This window comes from Dipodomys ordii, unplaced genomic scaffold (genome assembly GCF_000151885.1).
Source record: "Dipodomys ordii isolate 6190 unplaced genomic scaffold, Dord_2.0 Scaffold97, whole genome shotgun sequence".
Lineage (NCBI taxonomy): Eukaryota > Metazoa > Chordata > Mammalia > Rodentia > Heteromyidae > Dipodomys > Dipodomys ordii.
Genome location: NW_012267313.1, coordinates 5438953 through 5460227, shown reverse-complemented (window position 1 = coordinate 5460227; position 21275 = coordinate 5438953). Strand labels below are relative to the sequence as shown.

General features: G+C 38.2%; 1 protein-coding gene across 1 annotated transcript in view; it reads right to left on the bottom strand.

The window, feature by feature from the left end:
- Enpp1 (ectonucleotide pyrophosphatase/phosphodiesterase 1) overlaps positions 1-21275 on the bottom strand; it is a 76081-nt gene that overhangs the window by 33584 nt on the left and 21222 nt on the right. The window contains exons 5-7 of the mRNA XM_013026781.1: positions 4099-4171; positions 1562-1678; positions 451-576 (exon numbers count right to left, since the gene is read on the bottom strand). Of these exons, the coding sequence (XP_012882235.1) occupies positions 451-576; positions 1562-1678; positions 4099-4171 (316 nt within the window). The remainder of the gene's footprint in view (positions 1-450; positions 577-1561; positions 1679-4098; positions 4172-21275) is intronic.

The window sequence follows — 21275 nt, the reverse complement described above, 5'->3', positions numbered from 1 at the left end:
ATTCTGATGTCATAGATCTCTCATGTAAGAGTCATAGTCTATCAAGAAATTTCAGAGAATTATGAAACTCCTAAATGTTATAATAGTTATCTTCTTAAGAAATAAGCTTCCAAAATAATTTTACATTGATGCAACATATGGCAGACATCACTGACATTTCCTACAAGGAAACCTAAGATATAAACGTCAGCCACATCTAGAAAAACCTTCCTTCAATAAATATCACACTAAGCAACTATTATCACAATAACTTAGGGAGGGTAGTGGAAAAAAGTGGTTGTAGCCCAAATAAAACAAGCCATATAAAGACAATCATCATTACTAAGTTTGGATGATGGACAATCAGTACAACTTCTAATATAACAGATAACACCCAATGCAAACCCCCCAGATTCCCCTGGGAGATGGCAGGCTGCCAGGGAATCACTGGGTGAGCTACAAAGCTACCACCTTGACACACAGGGCTGTAGTTGATGCAGCAATCTCCATGTTCCTGGCAGTCATCTGAACAGGAACAGAGGTTTCTGGTCAACCTTTTCTCACCACATCTGAATTTGTTGCAGGTCCATATATGTCCTGGAAATAAATAGCAATAAAATAGTGTTTACAATTCAAATTCAACATCTCCACAGTGGATAGAGAAACTATTCTGTCTTATTGTCATCTGAAAATAGCAGCCATGAGAAACAATAAACTGTGTCATTGTTCACTCAGAATCTGGCACCACTGTGGTCATATGGAACTAACAGAAAACATGCAAGTGCCAGTTACTATTATTTCACAAAATAACCCACAGGATTTCCTTACTTTAAAACTTAGACACAAAACAATAATAACAATAATAATTATTATGATTCTATAACCCATGAAAACTTTGGCTTCTTCTAACAGCCATTTTTCAAGGTTCTAAAATGTAATCTATAAGAATAGGCATGGTGTCTTATGTCTGTAATCCCAGCACTTAGCAGGCCAGGAAGATTGAGGAAGCTTGAGGCCAGTTTGGACTTAATATACAGAGACTGTGCCCCCCCCCAAAAAATTGAGGAATCTGGAGGTATGGTTCAAACGGTAGAGTACCAGCCTTGAGTGAAAAAGCCAAGAGAGAATGTGAAGTTCTGAGTTCTCCCAGTAAAGAGCATACATAAAATATTTTTTTAATTTAAATTTGACTAACTCCCACTTCAAAATTATTCCATGTCACAGTCCTTACCAAACTGAGAAAAACTTCCTATTCTGATAGCTTTATTTTAAAGTATAAGTTAATATCTGAGTGCTCTCTTTAATATCCCTATGAAAAAGGTCACATTTTTCAAGAAGCCTTTTAGAACCTCTTCAAATTCAAATTAGACTACAAGTTTTTCAGGGTACTTTAAGAATAAGCAGTTGTGTTATCCATGTTGATCCAATGTTTGATAAAGTTATATTAGGTAAAATTTGTTCTCTGTGGAGCTAAAATATAAAGATTGATGTCAAAATATATGCTAAACTTTACAAACTGAAATGAGTATGGTCAAGCTGCAGAAATTTCTTTGGCTCCCTCGGTTTCCATGCACATTCTTACCTGGTTCTATGCATGTCTCCTGGAAATCTAGACAGCAGTTTCCAAGGTCAACACAAGCAGCATCACACCGACAGTTCCCGAAGGTTCTCTCAAAGCAGCGGCCTTTGCAACTTTTTACTGAAAATTTCAAATAAGTTAGATATTTGCAATCATTACACAATGATAAGCAAGTATCCACAAATACACACAGATTAACTAGAGAACAAATTCAAATACTGCTTTAGAAAATACACAAGAAAAGACAGAAACAGTAGGTAAACTTCCATATAGAAGTTTATAGTTTTAGCACTGGATGGTTTATGCCTGTAATTCTAAGTACTCAAGAGGCTGAGATCTTAGGATTGTGGTTCTAAACCAGCCCAGGCAGGAAAATCTGTGAGACTTTAATCTCCAGTTAACCACCAAAAAACAAGAACTAGAGTTGTGCTCAAGTGGTAGAGTGCTTGAGCACAAAAGCTCAGAGACAAAGCCCAGGCCTTGCGCTTCAGCCACAATACACACACACACACACACACACACACACACACACACACACACACACAAGTGAATAAGGTCTAGTTCTGAATATTTTAATTATACTATGAAAATTGGCTAGTAAGTGGTTATAGAGTTCTCTAACATCAAAATGCAGAGAAAAAAATTAAAAAGCATTCATTTAGGTCTATTTCAGAAAGAAAACCTAACTTATCTCCAAGTCTTCATGTATGTACAGGTGCTGCCAGAACTGTCCCTTCCACATGACCTATGACACTCATTGCACCTTCAAAGCCGGCCTGACTCTCTGCAGGAGACTTTTCTACTCATCTCTATAGCCCAGAATGGATTGCTTTCTTTTTTGTTGTTGTTGTTTTTTGGGGTTTTTTGTTCTTAAAAAAAAAATCTTGTCCTTCCTCTAAATCATATAAACATATTAGTAACTAGGTTATTTAGTTAGTATCCCTGGCTCACTTTAGAATACAAACCAGCCCTGGGCAAAAAGCTAAGGAACAGGATCCAGTACCTGAGTTCAAGCCCTAGTACCAACACACACACACACACACACACACACACAAACAAACTACAGCAGCTTTCCTAGATCCCTTGGGAAAGTTAGGCTTTAATTGTATTGCTAGGAAATTAGGATAATGGGAAAACAAAAAGTACATATAAAATAAAGATAATCCAAAGAAAAAAAGGAATAATTTTAGTTCTTGGCTTTAAAGACTCATCCAGATGCTGCAATAGGATTTAATTCCCACTTGGTTCTTAGAAATCAAGGCAAATTTATGGACAAAGTAATGATAATAATTTCTACAGTCAGGAACACTACTTTCCTGTGTCTGGGAGATATGAGATTGTTATAACAATAGAATTATTTGGAGCTCATTAACATGCATCTAGTAATTTTAAAATATGTTACATATTACATTGAGTTCATATTTTAAAACTTTCAATATTGCACTTTGCTGCAACTAATTAAGCTCTAGGTGAGTTGCTACATATGTTGAAAGATTACATAGGTGGATACTAAAGTCTAACTTCATTGTTGTTAACATTAGATAGTTTTGCTCTGAATGGTCTCCTAAGTAAATAAACAAAGCTACTGTATTTCATTCATTCCAATGATACATGATAGCTTAAAAACCGCTAAACATTTTTTTTTTTTTGGGTCCGGTCGTGGGGCCTGAACTCTGGGCCTGGGCGCTGTCCCTCAGCTCTTCAGCTCAAGGCTAGTGTTCTACCACTTGAGCCACAGCGCCACTTCCGGCTTTTTTCTTTTTGCTTATGTGGTGCTGAGGAATCGAACCCAGGGCCTTGAGCATGCAAAGCAAGCGCTCTACCACTGAGCCACCTTCCCAGCCCCAACATTTTTAAATGAGTACTACTACAATAACAGGATAATTGAAGAGGAAAAATCTGTACAATTTTTAAAACTGAATATCCAAGGAAAGCCATTCATATGGGGGTGGGGAGAAAACCTCATAGATAATAGAATGGCCACTACAATTTACTGTGATCTGGTTTCATTACATATAGTAATTGCTTATCAATGTCAGAAAGACTTCAATTCTTGAAACAAATAAAAACATAATCAGAAGTTTAACAACTTCAATATTACTTTGAAACTACCCATGCTGGCAATCTGAAACCTAAACACAGGTACTGTTCAGTTTCTAGTTGTCCAGGAAATGCTAACTAGTCACCTAGTAACCTCTGGAATTACTTCAGCAACCAGCTCCTGGGGGAGGAAGACTGTGCAGGAGTCCCTGGGGGGATAAGAGAAAAGGGGCTCCAGGGACACCACAGGAGACCTGCTGGCCATGTTTACAAGGGCTTGGGCTCTCGTCACGGTTCCTCTCTCATGTTTTAAGATAAAGTTTCATAAGTAAATAAGATTTTGTATCACTATGATAATACAAGAGCTTCAAGAATAAGGCTCAAAGAAACAGTACATTTGCAGTATCTGTGGAATACACATAAAATTAGTATATCACATCACATTGTGAAATTGTGAATGAGGATGAACACACACACACACACACACACCCCTAAGTTACCTTCTTTGGCACAGCTTGGTTTCAACCCAAATATACAGCCAAGGATTGTTGTTAACACACACACTGACAAAACCTGTCAGGGGAGAAAAAGAAATTATGTAGTTTTGAAATCCTTTCTCTAAATGTGTCATTTCTTGAAATGTTTCTAAAACCTTAGCTATTCAGCAGGCTGAGACTTGAGGATACTGGTTTGAAGCAGCCCATGCAAGAAAAGTTCATGAGACTCTTATCTCCAATTAACCACTAAAAAAGGCCAAAGTGGAACTACGGCTCAAGTGGTAGAGCGCTAGCCTTGAATGAAAAGGCTAAGGGACAGTACCCAAGTTCAAGCTCCAGTACTGTCACCAAACACAAAAGCATGAAAAAAAAATGTTTCTGCACAAAGGCACCTATGTGCCTATGCGCTTCTGATCATTTAAAATAATATTTATCAAAATAAACTCCAGGAAATAGAAAAGGGAGTTTTTCCTTTGTTTCTATTTTCTTTTTGTCTGTCTTTGGGAAAGGTAAAGGAGCACAGAAATGGACGGACAAATGGGAACAAGTGCAGCAGTGTACTCATTAGGCAGAATATTGAAAATGAACTATACAATTTGTGGGTAAGGATGGGAGGGAAAAAGTGGGATAGAACAAGGGGTGACATTGTCCAAGTAGAATGTACTCTTGACTTCCATAACTGCAACTCCTCCATACACCACCTTTATAATAACAAATAAAAATATTTTTAAAAGAATAGCAGGAAGGAAAAAGGCCAAATACCACATGTTCCCATACAATAAAACAACTAAATACACTTAAAAAAATGTTTCTAAACTTCCTGATCTGGTTACTGGCCACAGGGATATGTTCACTTTCTGGAAATTCCAAAAGGTACAGTTATGATTTATATTCTGTTGGGGGAGCATGTGATAGCTTAAGGAAACTTTAACTTGAAAGTCAGCAAACGGTTGTAGTTAATGTAATGAGTAACTCCTCCAACAGTATAAATGAATTAGTCACAATTAATTGTAATGAAGGAGAAAGAAAATTCTTTTTGGAGACATGATTTCCTGTTTGTTCAATCATTAAAGACCACCAGAAATCATGAGAGGCCTCTTCGTCACGGGCTCTGTGGCCACACATGTTAAGGAGTGCTAGAAGATTACCTGGACCCAAATATTGCCACAAACAAGTTGTCTGATTCGGAGTGCTCACTGAAGCTGTATAAGCAACAGGTTTTAATCTGTAAAATTAAAGGGTTAGAGCATATGAACCTTAAAAATGTTCTAGTGTTAACCCTTTGCAGTCTCCTCACTTTCTACTCTCTGGCCGTTGACCTTTTAACATACGTGGACAGGCCTTAAGACCTCTTAATAACAATGATAGAACTTCTAAGAGAAGGCAAAAGAGTAAAATTATCCATAAAAGAATCCTCAGGTTCAATGTTTGGCTGTTGTTTTATTTGTTTGTCAGTCTGGTTTTTTTTTATAGTAGCATGATAGTTCCTTGAAGGTTCTTTGGAATGTCAGCTTGCAGAGCGATTCAACATTGAGCTTTTATGAGGCACTGTTTCTGTAAAGTCTCTTATGCATTAAAGGGAGGAGTAAGGGATACCTCAGGATGTTGTAGAGAGAAGAGAGACAGTGGCACAGATATCCTATATTTGGTAGGCTGCATGAACTGGTAAAAATGATCTATGGTTGTTTAAAGAATAATATAAAACAATCAAGACTTCTCAGGATAAAAATATCTGAGTATTTATACAGTATGCTCCTGTTATCCTGAGTTCACTCTCCAGTTTTAGCTACACACAGTCAACAAAAGTCTGAAAATACTAAATTGGGAATTCTACAAATAAGTATACTACAAATTCTTAGTTGTACAACTATTCTGGGTGATGCCATCCTGACTGCTGTGCTCTGTCCCAACCTGGCATGAATCTTTCCTTTGGTGTCTATATATAAGCCACGTGTCCCCTTACACACTTAGGAGCAGTGTCAGTTACCAGAACCCCAGACACACTGTCCCAGTGCTTGTATCCAAGTAACCCTTAGGTAGTAGATCAATGCCATAGCCCAGTGTGATGCTCCAATGCCCACATTACTTACTTCCCTTCATCTCAGCACTCAGACATTATAACATTTTAGATTATCACACGAAGGGCAAGCATGGTACAGTAAGATGTGAAGGGAAAGATCACATTCACATAATACTTAGTACAGCATATCATTTTAACTCTTTGAGTTTACCTCTATCACCTGCTGTAAATCCCTTTTTCTGGCTATTTTTATTGAACGTAAGCATAAATATAGAGGGGAACATTGTATATAAGGGGTTTGATCCTACACACAATTTCTGGCATCCACTGAGGGTCTTGGAACATGTCCCCCATGGAAAAGGACAACTATATACCCCGAAAATAGGGAACTAACAAAGGAAGAGATTAAACAAGTAAGGACTCATGAACAAAGTGTTAAAAGAATATTAATAGAACTCTCTTTGATGATAGCATAAAGCTATACAATGGTATGAAAGAGTAATTATAAAATACCTATCAAAACTATTAAAAATATTTTACTGTCAAGTATAAAAATGAAAGGAAATGAAAAACTAACCTATTAGTTTGATTAAAACTATTAGTCTGATTAAAACAATAAAACAGTAGAGAATTACAATTTTCTTTGAAAACTGTATCTGCTCAAATAGTACTGACTTTCTCCCCGTCCACAACGTAACAACTTCCATGAGAATCATCTTTTCCATGCCTTAGGGAACTATCATATCTTCTCTAAGTTTTTATCTGGTTTTGGTGTTTTAACCTCTGCACTGGGATCATCACGAAGTATCTCTAGGAGTTCTTGCCAGTGTCACTTTCTCCAGGACAACTTCATTTTTTTTTGTCATAATCACTCTTGGTTGTAAATTTGCCAACATTAAATTCCTCTGGCTTCACATCTGCTCTCTTGAGCCCAATTCTCTTGAGCTCAACCATGGGAGTGCTGACTTTCCCACCAGTTAGCTATTTCACTCAAAACTCCATTCACATCCAATTCCTTTCACTGTTAGCATTGTCAATTTGCTTTTCCTCCTTATCAGTCAAAGATCCTTTGTTTTCAATGATCCATTGTTATAAAATGTCAAGTAGGCTTTCCACTGAGAAGCAAAGCAGCAACACAACCACGTAATTTGGTGTCTGTGCATGAACCCACTAAAAGATGTATCCTGGACAATCCTGACAAACTTTGATACAAGTGATGTGACAAGTAAGCAGACCAGCAAGCTCTGAGAGCCCATCTTAACCTGAAATGAGGGACCTAAAAGACCTGAAGTTCTAGAAATAAGAGAGAGGACATGGGATAAAAAGTGGCAAGGCCTGGGAATGAAGGTTGGAAACAAATGGGACAAGGAAGTCAGTGTGGGTGGAATTGACCAATGGAACCAATAGACATGGTAATAATATGGAAAACTGCACGAGGGTGGGAACTATGGTTTTAAATTGTGAGATGGATATAGGCACAAACCATTATGTTCTTGCTAAGTAGCCAGGAGACATGATGATTTTTAAATTGTATCTTTATTGTTGTATTGACATATATCATGAACTGAAATAAAAATATGACAAGAGAACAACATCTTTTCCAATCATATCCACAGAAGATGAATTTGGAATACTTAGTACTCACTACAACATACTCAGTCAAAATATTTTTAGGAGGAACATTTCACCTGAACATTTTTCAAAGTTGCAAGGTGTTATTCAGTTTGAATTTTCTTCTGAAAGTAGTTCAATTCAACAATGTCAAAGCCCACTATCCATTTTCTCATCTCGACAACAATTTAGATATTTGGATATTTTCTTAGATACTATAGAAAAGCATCTTATGATTGCAAATACTTGGAATAAACTGAGAAACAATAAAAATCCTTTCCAATTTGAAGAGTAACTGGCATCTGCTCTTGTCTTGAGAATTCTAGATTTAGGTAAGCCTTTATTCTGCATGTAACTAAAAGGCAGGGCATCGCATTAAAAGTTCATATTAAAAGGTGGAGAAAAGTCCTGCAGCCTATCAGTTATTTTCAAAGCTCTCAGAAGCTGTCTCATTTGGATTTACATTTCAAATATAAAATTTATTTCTCTTCAGATTTTCTAAACAGAAACACTCAGATGCATGAAGGAGTAAATAACCTTATTTCTGTGAGTTAGAATTTAAAAATGAATCTTCCTACTCAGGAGGTACATGGTATTAACATAAAAACTTAGCTTCAAAAGGGACATGTGAACTGACTCAACCATTACATCTAAAATAGACAGCTACCAATAGCTACCAATCTACTAAGCTGTTTCTTTGGACAGCAGGTAAATTTCTAACGTCATTATGTTAACTTTAAAGTGTGGTTTTCATTCATATTTCTTTGATTTTACTTTTAGTTAAAAAAAAAAAAACACTTGCCAGGCGCTGGTGGCTCACGCCTGTAATCCTAGCTACACAGGAGGCTGAGATCTGAGGATCTCGGTTCAAAGCCAGCCTAGGCAGGAAAGTCTCTGAGATTCTTATCTCCAATAAATCACTTAGAAAACTGGTACTGGCGCTGTGGCTCAAGTGGTAGAGCACTAGCCTTGAGCTGAAGAGCTGAGGGACAGCGCCCAGGCCCAGAGTTCAAGCCCCTCAACTGACAAAAAAAAAAAAAACTTAATGTCTTTTGATCCTGATCTCTTCTGGGTCTAATTGTGGCAGTCTGTCAACTAAATTTCCCATGATGCCTCCTAAATTAAATAGGAAAATAGTTTTTCAATTCCCGATTTCCAGGCAGAGCCAACAATACAATGCCAGCATAATACAGATAGAGCAGACAACTGTTGCCTCTCTCTGCTCCTTCTAAGATGAAGGATCAAAATTGTTCAGGAGGGAAATGAACAATATAGATAGATGAAGAGGCAGGGAATATATTATATTCAACAACTATCAAAAGGGACAGACTCAGAAGTTAAAAACCGGGAGAACTTAAAAAACAAAAAAAGCAGCTAAGCTCTCACAACATACTTCTTTTTCTATGTTAAATTATCAGATTAGGGGGCTCCCCAAACCTACCAAGTTATCTAAATCTGTCTTACCTTTTGAAATAGTAAGGATCTGGGACTTCTTCTTAAATGGATAAATAGAAATAAAGGACCTGGACCTATCTGGCAAAAGAAATTCCCAAGTTTTCTGGGTTGTTTTTGAGTGAGCCTCACCCATCTTTCCTACCCAAAAACCATCCTGTAAAGAATTACGAGTTGTTTGAACTACCATTTAGGGTCTGTGATTCCCATTTCCTACAGTGCAATAAATGCTTCTTTTTCTATTTCTTCCTACTATTTTGTTTTACTAAATCTTTACTAAAATGTAAAATAAAATAAAATATATTTTTACCCTAAAAAAATGCAAAGTTGGGTATCATAAAGACCAAGTTGCTAGAATGCTTTGCCTCTATGTGAAAGGAATTATTTGGGGTTTCTAACTGCTATGTTTAAATCAGTAGATCTTTCTCAGACATCCAGTAAGCCGAAGAAATGAAATTTTCAAAATTCTGGCAATAGTTTAATGTTTATTTTTCCCTTATCAAGTAGCCACTGAAATATGAAAGCCAACCTACTACAAGCTGACTCAGTACAAATAGCCAAAAATCCAATAAAACCAACTCTGATCCTTACTGGGCAATACAGGATGAAGTAGTGACAATAAAATAATGCAAGGAGCCAGGCGCTATTAGCTCATGCCTAAAATCCTAGCTACTCAGGAGGCTGAGATCTGAGGATCATGGTTTGAAGCCAGCCAGAGGGGCAGGAAAGTCCATGAGACCCTTATCTCCAATTAACTACTCAGAAAAAGGCAGAAGTGGCCCTGTGGCTCAAGAATGCTAATCTTGAGCAAAAGAAACTCAGGGACAGTGCCAAGGTCCAGAGTTCAAGCCCAAGAATTAGCAAAAAATGAAAATAAAAATTATACAAGGAAATGAACAAGAATAACAGTGAAAATATGCAAAATCTGTCAACATGTTAACTTTACCCATAGAGTACAGAATAAAAGGGAGGTAAGAGCTAGAAAAGGCTCCATACAGAGAGATCTGAAGACAAAAAGGATCTCCCTCAATCAATAAACAAATGTGTGTGTCTGCACTTTGTACGGAAATAGATTCAGGGGGAAACACAACAGAGAAAACAAAATAATGGCCCAAATTCAGAGCTGAAAATCAAATGTACCACAATGCAAATATAGAAGATAACATCGACTTAGGAAACTGAAAATAAGGCTAACAATAATAGTCATCATATCTACAGTTGTCCCACATGTCAGGCAGTTTTCTAGGAGAGGGAGACAGACAGAGAAAGAGAGAGAGGGAGAAGAAGGGGAGGAGAAAAAGGAGGGGGGAGAATCAGTGCTTGGGCTTGAACTCGGGACCTGGGGCCTGGAGGCTGATAGTTAAAACCTCCTTATTCCCCTCACCTTCCCTCCTCCCCAAATTTCAAGGTTGGAGGTCTACCACTTGAACCATAGCTCCACTTCTGGCTTTTTGGTGATTAACTGGTGACTAGAGTCTCATGGACTTTGTTGTCCAGGCTGGCTTCAAACCAAGATCCTTCAATCTCAGCTGAGTAGCTAGGATTCCAGGCATGAGCCACTGGCACCCACAGTTTTCTAAAACTTTTCTACCAATCACCTAATCCTCAAAATAACAATTTCAGAAGATTATAACAGTTCAAGGAAGCTGAACTACAAAGACATGGCAATTTGGTAAGACCATAGAGTTGAAAGCATCGTGTCTTGTGGGGCACAAGACAATATGAAAAAGGCTGAAAGAGGAACCACAGCCTTGAGAGAGATGTTGAAGCATTTAACTATAGAAGTGACACGATTGAATGTATATGTTCTAGAAAGATCTTCTGACAACATTACCAAAATTGCAAGTCCAAAGGAACAATGAGGGCTTTCTGGAACTGTCCTCTCTTCTCCTGGGAGCTGCCCTGCACTGCTGTGTATCTGTCTTCTCCTGGACTTCCAGAAGGCCTGACCCTAGGCCATGAGTTTTATTTATCTGTCTGTCTGTGACTAGATGGTGAATTTATTTATTCAGTCTCCTGTTTTCCACATCTAGCATGGTGCCTTGCATAAAGCAGACCTTTGAGCTGGGAACCAGTAAGTTGTTTGATGAAACATTATTTTGAGAAAGAGTATGAATCCCCTACTGTTCCTCCTCTTGGTTGACAAGGTCAATCCCTTTATGAAGTTCCCTTGTGTCTGCTTTATGGGTCAGATACCTATAGTAACTACACAAAATTTTTTTTTCAGGAAATGATAGGCTTGGATTTGGCATTCCGTTGTGATGGGTAGAACAAACTGAAGATAAAGTAGCAGAGCTCACTGTCAACAAACCTCTGACCTTTGACCACACACAGCTGCATGCCTTCTGAAAGAAAATGAGAACTCAGACCTCAGTGGCAGCCTCAAAAAAAGAATTATACAAAAATCCTCAAGCAAACAGAGCTGAGGACAAGAAGGTGAAGGAGGAGGAGAAACAAGAGAAGGAAGAGAAGGTGGCTATGGGATAGTCCTTCCTACCCTGAAGCAGAGAATAAGAAGGGTTAACCCCTCTCTCATCAGAAGGTGGTGTTTTGCTTGTCTTCACAGGTGTCTTACAGAGGTAGAAGTCTTAACCAGTAGAACAGAGATCAAAACAAAACAAAACAAAAGTGAAAAGAACCCAGTAAGCTGAGTTTGTGATTTACCTGCTGAGTGTCTTGTTTTGTTTTGTTTCATTTTCCTGAAATAAACTGTTGGAAGTACTTTGTGCTTGACCTTTTTTCCTTTTTTTTCTTCCTGAGGACACAATGTGGAGATCAGCCACAACTATGTGCTTCTGTAAAGGTCCTGTGGTTACTCATTACAATTACAGTGAAAACTCAAAGATAGAGTTTAAAACTCAGTAATGCTGTCTGGTTTATAATTAGGGAGGGATCATAGCTTTAGGAACATAACACCTTTTAAGTACAATTGGGCATGTGTCAATTTAATTACACATATTCATTTAGATTACTCATTTAAAATTCTATTTATAGGAATGTTCTGGAAGTGGTGCTGTGGCTCAAGTGGTAGAGAGCTGAAGAGCTCAGGGACAGGAGCCAGGCCCAGGGTTCAAGCCCCACGACCAACAACAACAACGAAAATGTTTCAATACCTGTTGTTTTTTTGTGTTTCTTAAACAAATATTATGGTTTTCTCATTATTATGAGCTGGACAACTACAAAAATGTTTTTAAAAATCTGTAGCTAGGGCTGTAGTTTATGGGTAGTGTGCTTATCTGGCATGTGTAAGGCCCTGGGTTCCATCCCCAGACACACACAGACACACACAGACACACACACACACACACACACACACACACACACACAAAGTGTGATATCTTTCCCTGCTGTTCAAAATTGACATTAATGTATTAATGTACCTTATCATCTATGTTGTCCAGTGTGTGTGCACATGTTGGACATAAGCTAACTGCTGAGCAAGCACTTTGATGAATTTTTAATTTTATTTAATACTAATTAATCAAAATTTAGTGTAAACAGCCACAAGCATCTAGTGGAAGAGAAAATAGTTATAGATAATAAAAGGAAAATCAGTCTGCTCCCATTTTGCTCTCTTTATTCTGTTCCTACTACTGATGCTAAAATGATCTACTGTCTTTCTAAAATTTAAATCAGATCTTGTCTTGCTGCTAAAAACAAAACAAGTGAACAGAAAGACTTCAATGGCTTTTTTTTCCAATTTTTTTAAATAAGAACCCTGTCCTGCAAGGCCCTGCATGCTGCTGTCTGGCAAGCATTTCCAAACTTGTGCCCATTACATTGAGCTCTGCAGGTGGCCCAACTGCTTTCTTCCAGGCTGGGACCCAGGACCTGTCTCTTCCTGGGGCCTATGTCCCTGACTCAACTTCCGCTCAGAATCCTTTTCTGCTTGCTTGTCACTTCCTAAAGGTCATCTCAGATTCTGTTATTCCATTATATTATTACTTCCCCTTAAATTCTTTCCCATAGTTCTGTGTATAGTTTCTAGGTAGCATTTACCACAGGTGCCTCTTGAGATGCTCACGTAGGACTCTGACATGTATCTAGTCTCCAGGGGGTAGACAGGGAAAACAGAGAAAGTCTTCTTCAGGAGTGTGTGCTCTCTGGTCTCTGGCACAGGAACACAATAGGACCTTTAACTATTTACTGAATAAGTCATATATCATTACAATAATGGAAATAAGACTTCATCTAGCATCTACTATCTGTAAGACACAGTGATTGCTTTATACAGGCAGAAAAAGTTAAGAGAATGTCCAAGGACATTCAGAAGTTGTTGGCAGACAGGGTTTACCGCAGAGGCATGGCTCTAGAACCTAAGTTTAAGTGGCAACTGAATGGCTCAGGGACAGAAGAGAGAGGCCAAAATGCAATTATGACAAGTTTCCTTCAAGAGGACACTGAGTTGCATCCAGAAAATGAGGAAAAGGGAGGTGAAAAATCTTCTCCTCTCCATGTGTTTGGAGAAGAACCGATCCATTTGAACAGAGCTGGAACATGTGAGCAAGACATGGATCTTGAGTTCCTTTATGGTCCTCTAAACTGATGAAGAATTAAAAGAGCAGAGGTTGAACCCCCTCCCACCACCACACATACACACACACACACACACACACACACACACACACACTAACCTGCCCTTTGCACTATATGACACATGGAGTCCCCAGGAGGTACAAATGCCAAACTAGACCCAATGATCTGCCAAGTTTGCTTTTCTCCACAGAACTGTGCCAAAAGAGACAAAGTGCTTAGCCCAGTACTGACAATGGTAAAACCAACAAAGGCATGTATGTACTTGACAAACTTTACATGGCACTTACTATATGCCAGGGAATACTCTAGGCAGTTGACAAATATCTCAGAAATAGCCACATGTGCACATCACAGACCTTCAGGACTGCTGCTACAAATGAGCAGAACTGTTCATGGTAAGCCTGTCAGTGAGAAGGTCAACTCTTACCCAAATGATGAAAAATAATGTTAGAGAAGAGGCAGGACTCAAGAGTATGGTTTTTCCTGCAAATGATTTGGTAGTCTCTAGAAAATTCTGAGCTGAAAACTACTGCAAGGCAGTCATTAGTTTAGGAAAACTAATAATCAAACCATAAGAAAGAGACATAATCCTTATTTTGGTAACAGTAACCCCTATGTACATCATCTTGACAATGATTAAAATTAAGAAAAAAAAAGAGACATGGGCACTAGAGATGAGCTGAACAGAGAATAACACAGAAAATCCTTGAGAACTGATTATAGCTAAAAGACAGTGAGATCATTTTAAAGATTACCCAGTGAACTGAGGTTAGTAAAATAAAAGTCTCAAAATCTTACTCATGAAAGTCAACAATATTAAAAAGTGATCTAGGGAACTAGGTGTGGTGTACTCTTGTAAGCCAGCAAAAGGACCAAAAGTTCAAAGCTAGTCTGGACTATATAGCAAGAAAACCCTTACTCAAAGAAAAAGCAGAAGTTAAAAATTAAATTCAAAATCAAAGAAAGGAAGGAAGAAGGGAAAGGAAGGGAAGGGAGAGAGAGAGAGGAGGAAGGGCTATCTCTCCTAATGGTACAATCTTATGAAATATTAAGGAAAAAAGGAAACAAAAGTATAATCTCATTTCTGTTATAAAAGTGATATATTCACACAGGAAAAGAAACAAAATATTAATAGCAGAAATAAGACAGAGGCAATGTTATTTTCTTCTTTATATTTTTTGCACTTCCTGCTGCATATATATATGGTATTTTTATACTATAAGCTCCCTAAACAAAATATTTACATCTAGAACAAGCCTACCCAAATCCTTCTTACTATGATAAAGAAACCTGAAAATCAGTGAAGTGAAGTCATTGTCCAAAGGTCACGCAGCAAAGACTTGTGACTCTACATTTACACTCTCCCAGATCCCCGTCGCTCAAGGCCTTCGAATCATTCCACAAAAACCAACATTCTCCCTCTCTTTTCAAAAGATAACAAATGCACAGATCTGTGTTTGTTCACATTCATCATATTAGGTTTCCATAAGCTGATTGGGTGAGGTATTTAAATAAATCTTGGAAAGCTAAGAGTTGTTTTATTCCTACTTCCTAAACAACCCAACAATAGACAGGACCAACAGGATCAATTCACAGTGCCCCTAACCACACCCTACCCACCTGAACACACTTCATTCACCTGTGTCTAGACTCCCAGTGATTCTAAATCTAGATACTTCTGAGTGGCATATCCTAGGAACCCAGTGTATTTGGACACTAATGTATTATGGAATATAATCAGTGCCAAGGACATTGAACCATATTTAACATCACCTGAAAACCCCTGATAAAAGATTCCTTTGTTTGGAGATTTGTATGAAGTATGTTGCAAGTTGCCCAAAAGACACTACAGTGGAAACTTGGAACTGCAGCCTTGTATTGATGGGTGTGACAAGAGGACAAATCTGCATAGCATTCTCATAGGCGGATGGCTGAATTGGACAAACATCTAATTGTTATCAGAGCACAGCTTAAGCCAGACAATTAGCCCAGCAGAACACAATAAATAGCAATTAAAAGGACAAGCCAGTGCAATGCAAGGCAATTAAAGTACAAGTAACATGTAACAACACAGGTAACTTCCTGAAGGAAACTGCCCCGTGATGGGAAGGAAAACACCAGTTCTGCAGTGTTCTGCGCACACTGGAACAGAGGGGCTACTTGGAGCATGCCACTGAAGTTCAGGACCAGAGAGGGGACACACGCAGCCAGCACACAGCAGTTCAACCCCTCACCACCAGGGTTGGCGGAGATCATAGAGAAAACACTGCATGTTGTTTTTTGGGTTGTCTTGTTTTGTTTTATCTTGCTTTGTGTTTTCAGTCACAGCATCATGTATAACATCATTGATTAGAATTCCGAGTTATAAAAATTTTAGTTGCTTTTAGGCCTTCTGTACTGCCTCTTGGGCCTAGAGGGTGCTATGCAGACAAATTCGTAAGGAATCTGAGCTAACTGAGCAAGTTCTGGCTTAAAAGGTTTGGGGTAAGGCCTGAGATTCTTCATTCCTTTTCTTTTTTCTCCTTCCCCCCTTCATTTATTCTAAATCATAAGAGGATGATGGTCAAGTGCTAGTTGGGAGAACACAGATTGGATAACAAAGAAATAAAGTGCCTTCTAAATAAAGAAAAATAAAAGCCGAATTACACGGAAGCTTATCAATAACAAGAAAATGACTATTCACTCAGGGGACATTGTGTATACACATGACTTTATTTTATTCAGTTCTCCTAACAAAATTTAGATGTGCTTTTTGTCTCTATCTAATAGTTGTAAAGCTGGAATCAGAAACTTTACTTGTCTACATTCAATTAGCTAAGAGCAGTACCAGGAGTTAAAACCAATTATGTCTGATGCCAAAGTATTCACCAATAAATTAAAGAGATGTAATTAATAAAATATCTAGTTTTGTGACCTAGGATAGTCCCCCAAATCTCTCTGGGCCATGGTTTTCATTTTGGGTTTGTTTTCAATCCTTAGCATAGGGATAATGGCAGAGCCATAGTTAGGACCAAATGATACATTAAGTATAGGAAGGTTTTGAACTTTTAAAGAAACTTGGAGACACAAATGTGATAAACTTTTAGTATTTGGATCCAATTGTACTCTTAAATGTTGCCAACAATCTCACTAAGACTTTCAGATGACTATGGACATTCTTCTTTAAAACTATGCTCATTTCCACAAGTAGTAAATTCTTAGGAGAAAACTGTGACATAAAACTTGAAGTGATCTTGGTCCACCCTGCACTCACATCAATCTATAAATCTGGAAAACTACCCACTAAATCTTTGAAAAATATTGGCTTGGTGAGTTGTGGCATCCTTTCAAATGCTGTATGTATCATTGAACACTATGAAAAAAAATCATCTTCATCAAGTTCACTGAGAAAAATTTCAGGATCAGAAAACTTTAAGCTCCCAGTGACACATACAAATCTTCAAAATTCTAATTTTTGCCCCAAAGCTGACATTTTACCATTGGCCATAGATGCCTTCACTTGATTTCTTTATACTAACAAACTAATATCACTAATTATGAGAAAATATATGACAAATACTCAACTTGGAATAGCAACAGTTTGTCAGAGATTCTTTCAAATCACAAGGGTAGTTCATTGGGGTGAGTAGGGAGAGAGTTATTTCAGCTTGTCACTTAATTGTACAATTACTTTTCCTCCAGAAAACAAAATACTTCAGTCTGTGGTAGCTAAGCTAAAATGCACACTTCCAATTTTGTTGCACTGAAAACTACAAAATGACTAAACTAAGTTTGAGACCAGATAATATCTGCTTCCGAAGGGATATCTTTACTGCTTTATCTAGGGTAATCTTTTAAATGAAACTAGCTTTAAAATTATTATTACAAGTCCCTGACTACTTGTATAACTGGTTCCACAGCCTTATCTTCTGCTAAGATTTGCCCACCATTGCTTTTCCACAGTATCACTGTGAATATAATACCACCATAGAGAAGGGGGAAATCATGTCTTACTGTTGTTAACACAGGGACCACATTTAGCACCCCTGAAGAACTGGGCCTAAATATTCTGACTGAAACTTATTCTAGTTGTGTTCTCTTTTGATTACAAATAAATTTATCCAAATATTACATCAATATACCCTAAATAATGTGAGACAATTAAGAAGGAATGGGGTATGGGGTTAAAGAGCTATGCTTATTTTACTGCACAATGACATCATAACAACTACTTCAATCTCTTTTCACTTCTCACTCTCGATAAGATGCCACAAGCCCCAGATAATTCATTAAGACCCCCACATGAGTACTGACTCTTCCAAGGGAAAGGAATTAGCTTTAAGAACCCCAACCTTTTCTTAAGAATCTTCTATTGAAAACCAAGATATTATGATTTTTAAGGCTCCAAATCACATCTGGACAGGAAGTTTGCCAGCTAAAGAAAAAAAGACCAGCCAGGCCCAGGTGGCTCACACCTGTAATCCTTTGATTCCTCAGCACCATATAAGTAGAAAAAGCTGGAAGTGGCACTGTGTCTCAAGTGGTAGAGTGCTCGCCTTGAGCTGAAGAGCTGAGGGACATCACCCAGGCTCAGAGTTCAAGCCCCACGACCAACAAAAAAAAGAAAAAAGAAAAAAAGACCAAATAAGATGCTTGTGAAAATCCACTCTCAAAAATACCTTTCTAGAAAGAAATGTACATATCACCCAATGTGGAAGAAATAGTTGTATTGTTCACAGAATTCACACTTTACAGACCATGATAATGAAAATTTGCCTGTTAAGGTTAAAATGTGTCTGTGACTTTAACTAAGTATCACCATCCCACCATAGTGTGAAATGTAAGTAATCACTTAATCTCAATAAAAAATTATTTTAAAAATACTTATAGTAACTCCATATTTTCTTACTTTAATACATTTTAAAACACATCAACAAGGAAATGCAAATTAACAAGTCATTGCCCAAAAGTTTCAAACATTGGAAGCTCACATAAAAACACATTATTGAGGGGGAAGCGGGGAGGCTGGGAAGGGATGTGAAGGGTAAACAAAAGGAGGAGGCTGCAATGCTTGGTAAGAAATGTACACATTATACTGCCCATGTAATTGTAACCCCTCTGTACAGTATGTTCACAAATAAAATTTAAAAAAAACAACAACACATTATTGACTGAAAACGTTAGTAAGAAGTGCACTCATTTAGGCTGGGAAGATGGCTCAGTGGTAGAGCACTTGCCTTGCATGCATGAGGCTCTGGGTTCGATTCCTCAGCACCACCTAAGTAGGGAAAAAAAGCCAGGAGTGGTGCTGTGGCTCAAGTGGTAGAGTGCTAGCCCTGAAGTGAAGAGCTGAGGGACAGCGCCCAGGCCCAGAATTCAGACCCACTACCAGACCCCCCCCCCAAAAAAAGAAGTGCACTCATTTTGGTTTCCATCCAAGGAAATTTAGTCATCACATTATCAAAAGAAACATTGTATCTCACTACATAAGCAACCTGTAGCATCACCACAGTAGACATTCCTTGAAAGGAAAAATGGAACCAAAGTGTGATGAATAAAAATGGGACAGCTGCTCACCATGATGAAGCCATTAGTCCACAATAAAATCTGCAGCTGAAAGCTATTTCTGTTATTATAGTCTACTATAATGGCTTTTACCTAGAAAGTCCACATTGTTTCTAGAAGTAGAGGAAATGAGCCATTTACAAGTGAGTAACTTGAGGCACTTGTTAGAAAATGCAGATATCTTGAGCGCATTCCAAATATTCCAAATCATAATCTGTAAGACTGGAGCTCAGGAATCTATGTCTTCTCAATAACCTCCAAGATGGTTTCTTCTTTCCTTCCTTTCTTCCTTCCTTCTTTCCTTCCTTCTTTCTTTCTTCCTTTCCAGTCCTGGGGCTTGAACTCAGGGCCTGGGTGTTGTCCCTGAGACTCTTTGTGCTCAAGGCTAGCACTCTACCATTTGAGCCACAGTGCCATTTCTGGCTTCTTCTGAGTGGTTTACTGGAGATGAGAGTCTCACAGACTTCTCTGCACAGGTTTTGAACCACAATCCTCAAATCTCAGCCTTCTGAGTAGCTAGGATTACAGGCATGAGCCGCTGGCACCCAGCTTCTAGGACGGTTTCTATGCCCACTCGTACTTAAAAAACCAGACTAATCCCTGCGCCTATTTCCTTATTTATAAAGCAGAATTGAGTGTGGTCTTATTTACCTAATTAAGAGCTGTTGATGTGTCAAGAGTCAATTCAAAATATAGGAAAATGCTCCAGAATGTTCCAGCAATAGTTAAAACCATAAAATTTTAACCATCTATATTTCTCTCAACAATTCTTCCAAAAACTAAAAAGTGGAGAAAGTAATAACAAATACTTACAGATGTTATCTTAATTGCTGCAATGAAGCCCTCAGAAAATTGAAACAGGAAATTAGGAGTGCTCCAGTTACTCTGTAGCTGAACATTATCGTCAAGCTTGACAAAATCTTATAAGTCTCACATCAGGCTGGGAAGGTGGCTCAGTGGTAGAGTGCTTGCCTTGCATGCATGAGGCCCTGGGTTTGATTCCTCAGCACCACATTAGCAGAAAAAGCCCAAAGTGGTGCTTGGCTCAAGTGGTAGAGTCTTGCCTTGAGCTGAAGAGCTGAGGGACAGCCCCATGACTGACAATAAATAAATAAAGTCTCACATCACTTTCTTTTCTTGGGTCAGTATTCTGGATATCTGTTCTTATTGCATGAGATGTATGCTTAGAACAGTAATTTATATTCTGTCCTCAGATCGATTGCAGAAAGGTTTCCTCCTTGCTTTTTATTGTTTGAGAGCTCACATATATAAGGTTGACAGAGTTGCGCTTATTACTGTCTGGAACTTGAAATACCTTTTCTTCTAGAAAAAGGTGGTGAACTGGTGACCATTCATCACTGGGAAGGAGACCATATTTAGCTGGGCTAAATGATGGGAGAGAAATAACAGGACTCAAGGGAAGAAGTAATTAAATTAATGCTGGAGAAAGCAGTGGCCTAGTCCTAAAGACTGAATTAAGGGTGTGATAGAAAGTCAAAAAGAAGAAAAGCTACTCTGGCGTAAGTGAGAGGTTTAATTTGCCTGAATGATGGCTTTGCTTACATATCCTGGTGTGGCCACACTGGCATTGTTTTTACCTGAGGTAATGTCCAGTGACTAGACTTCTGATCCTAAATCCAAATAATCACAGACCCTTTCTGGCCTTAGTTGAAACCACTTTCCATTCATTACTTTTTCCAATTCTCTAGGCCCCCCAAAAATGTTACCTCAGTTTTGATCTTACCCCAGAAATTGTACCAAATATCTTGTATATTTGTGCCCCAGATCCAGTCTTCACATTTTGTTCTTTCCTATCTAAGTAAAAATGCAGTGCATTCATTTTACTAACCAAATGCTAACACAGAGTATTAGGCACTATCATCAGTAAACACAACAATCTGGATAGTTTCTTAGGATTCTGTGGTGTATTTTACTGGAACACATGAAACAACTAGCAAAAGGAACAAATATCAGATCTCTCTGGTCTCCAAGATGCTCTGGTCACTTTGAAATACTT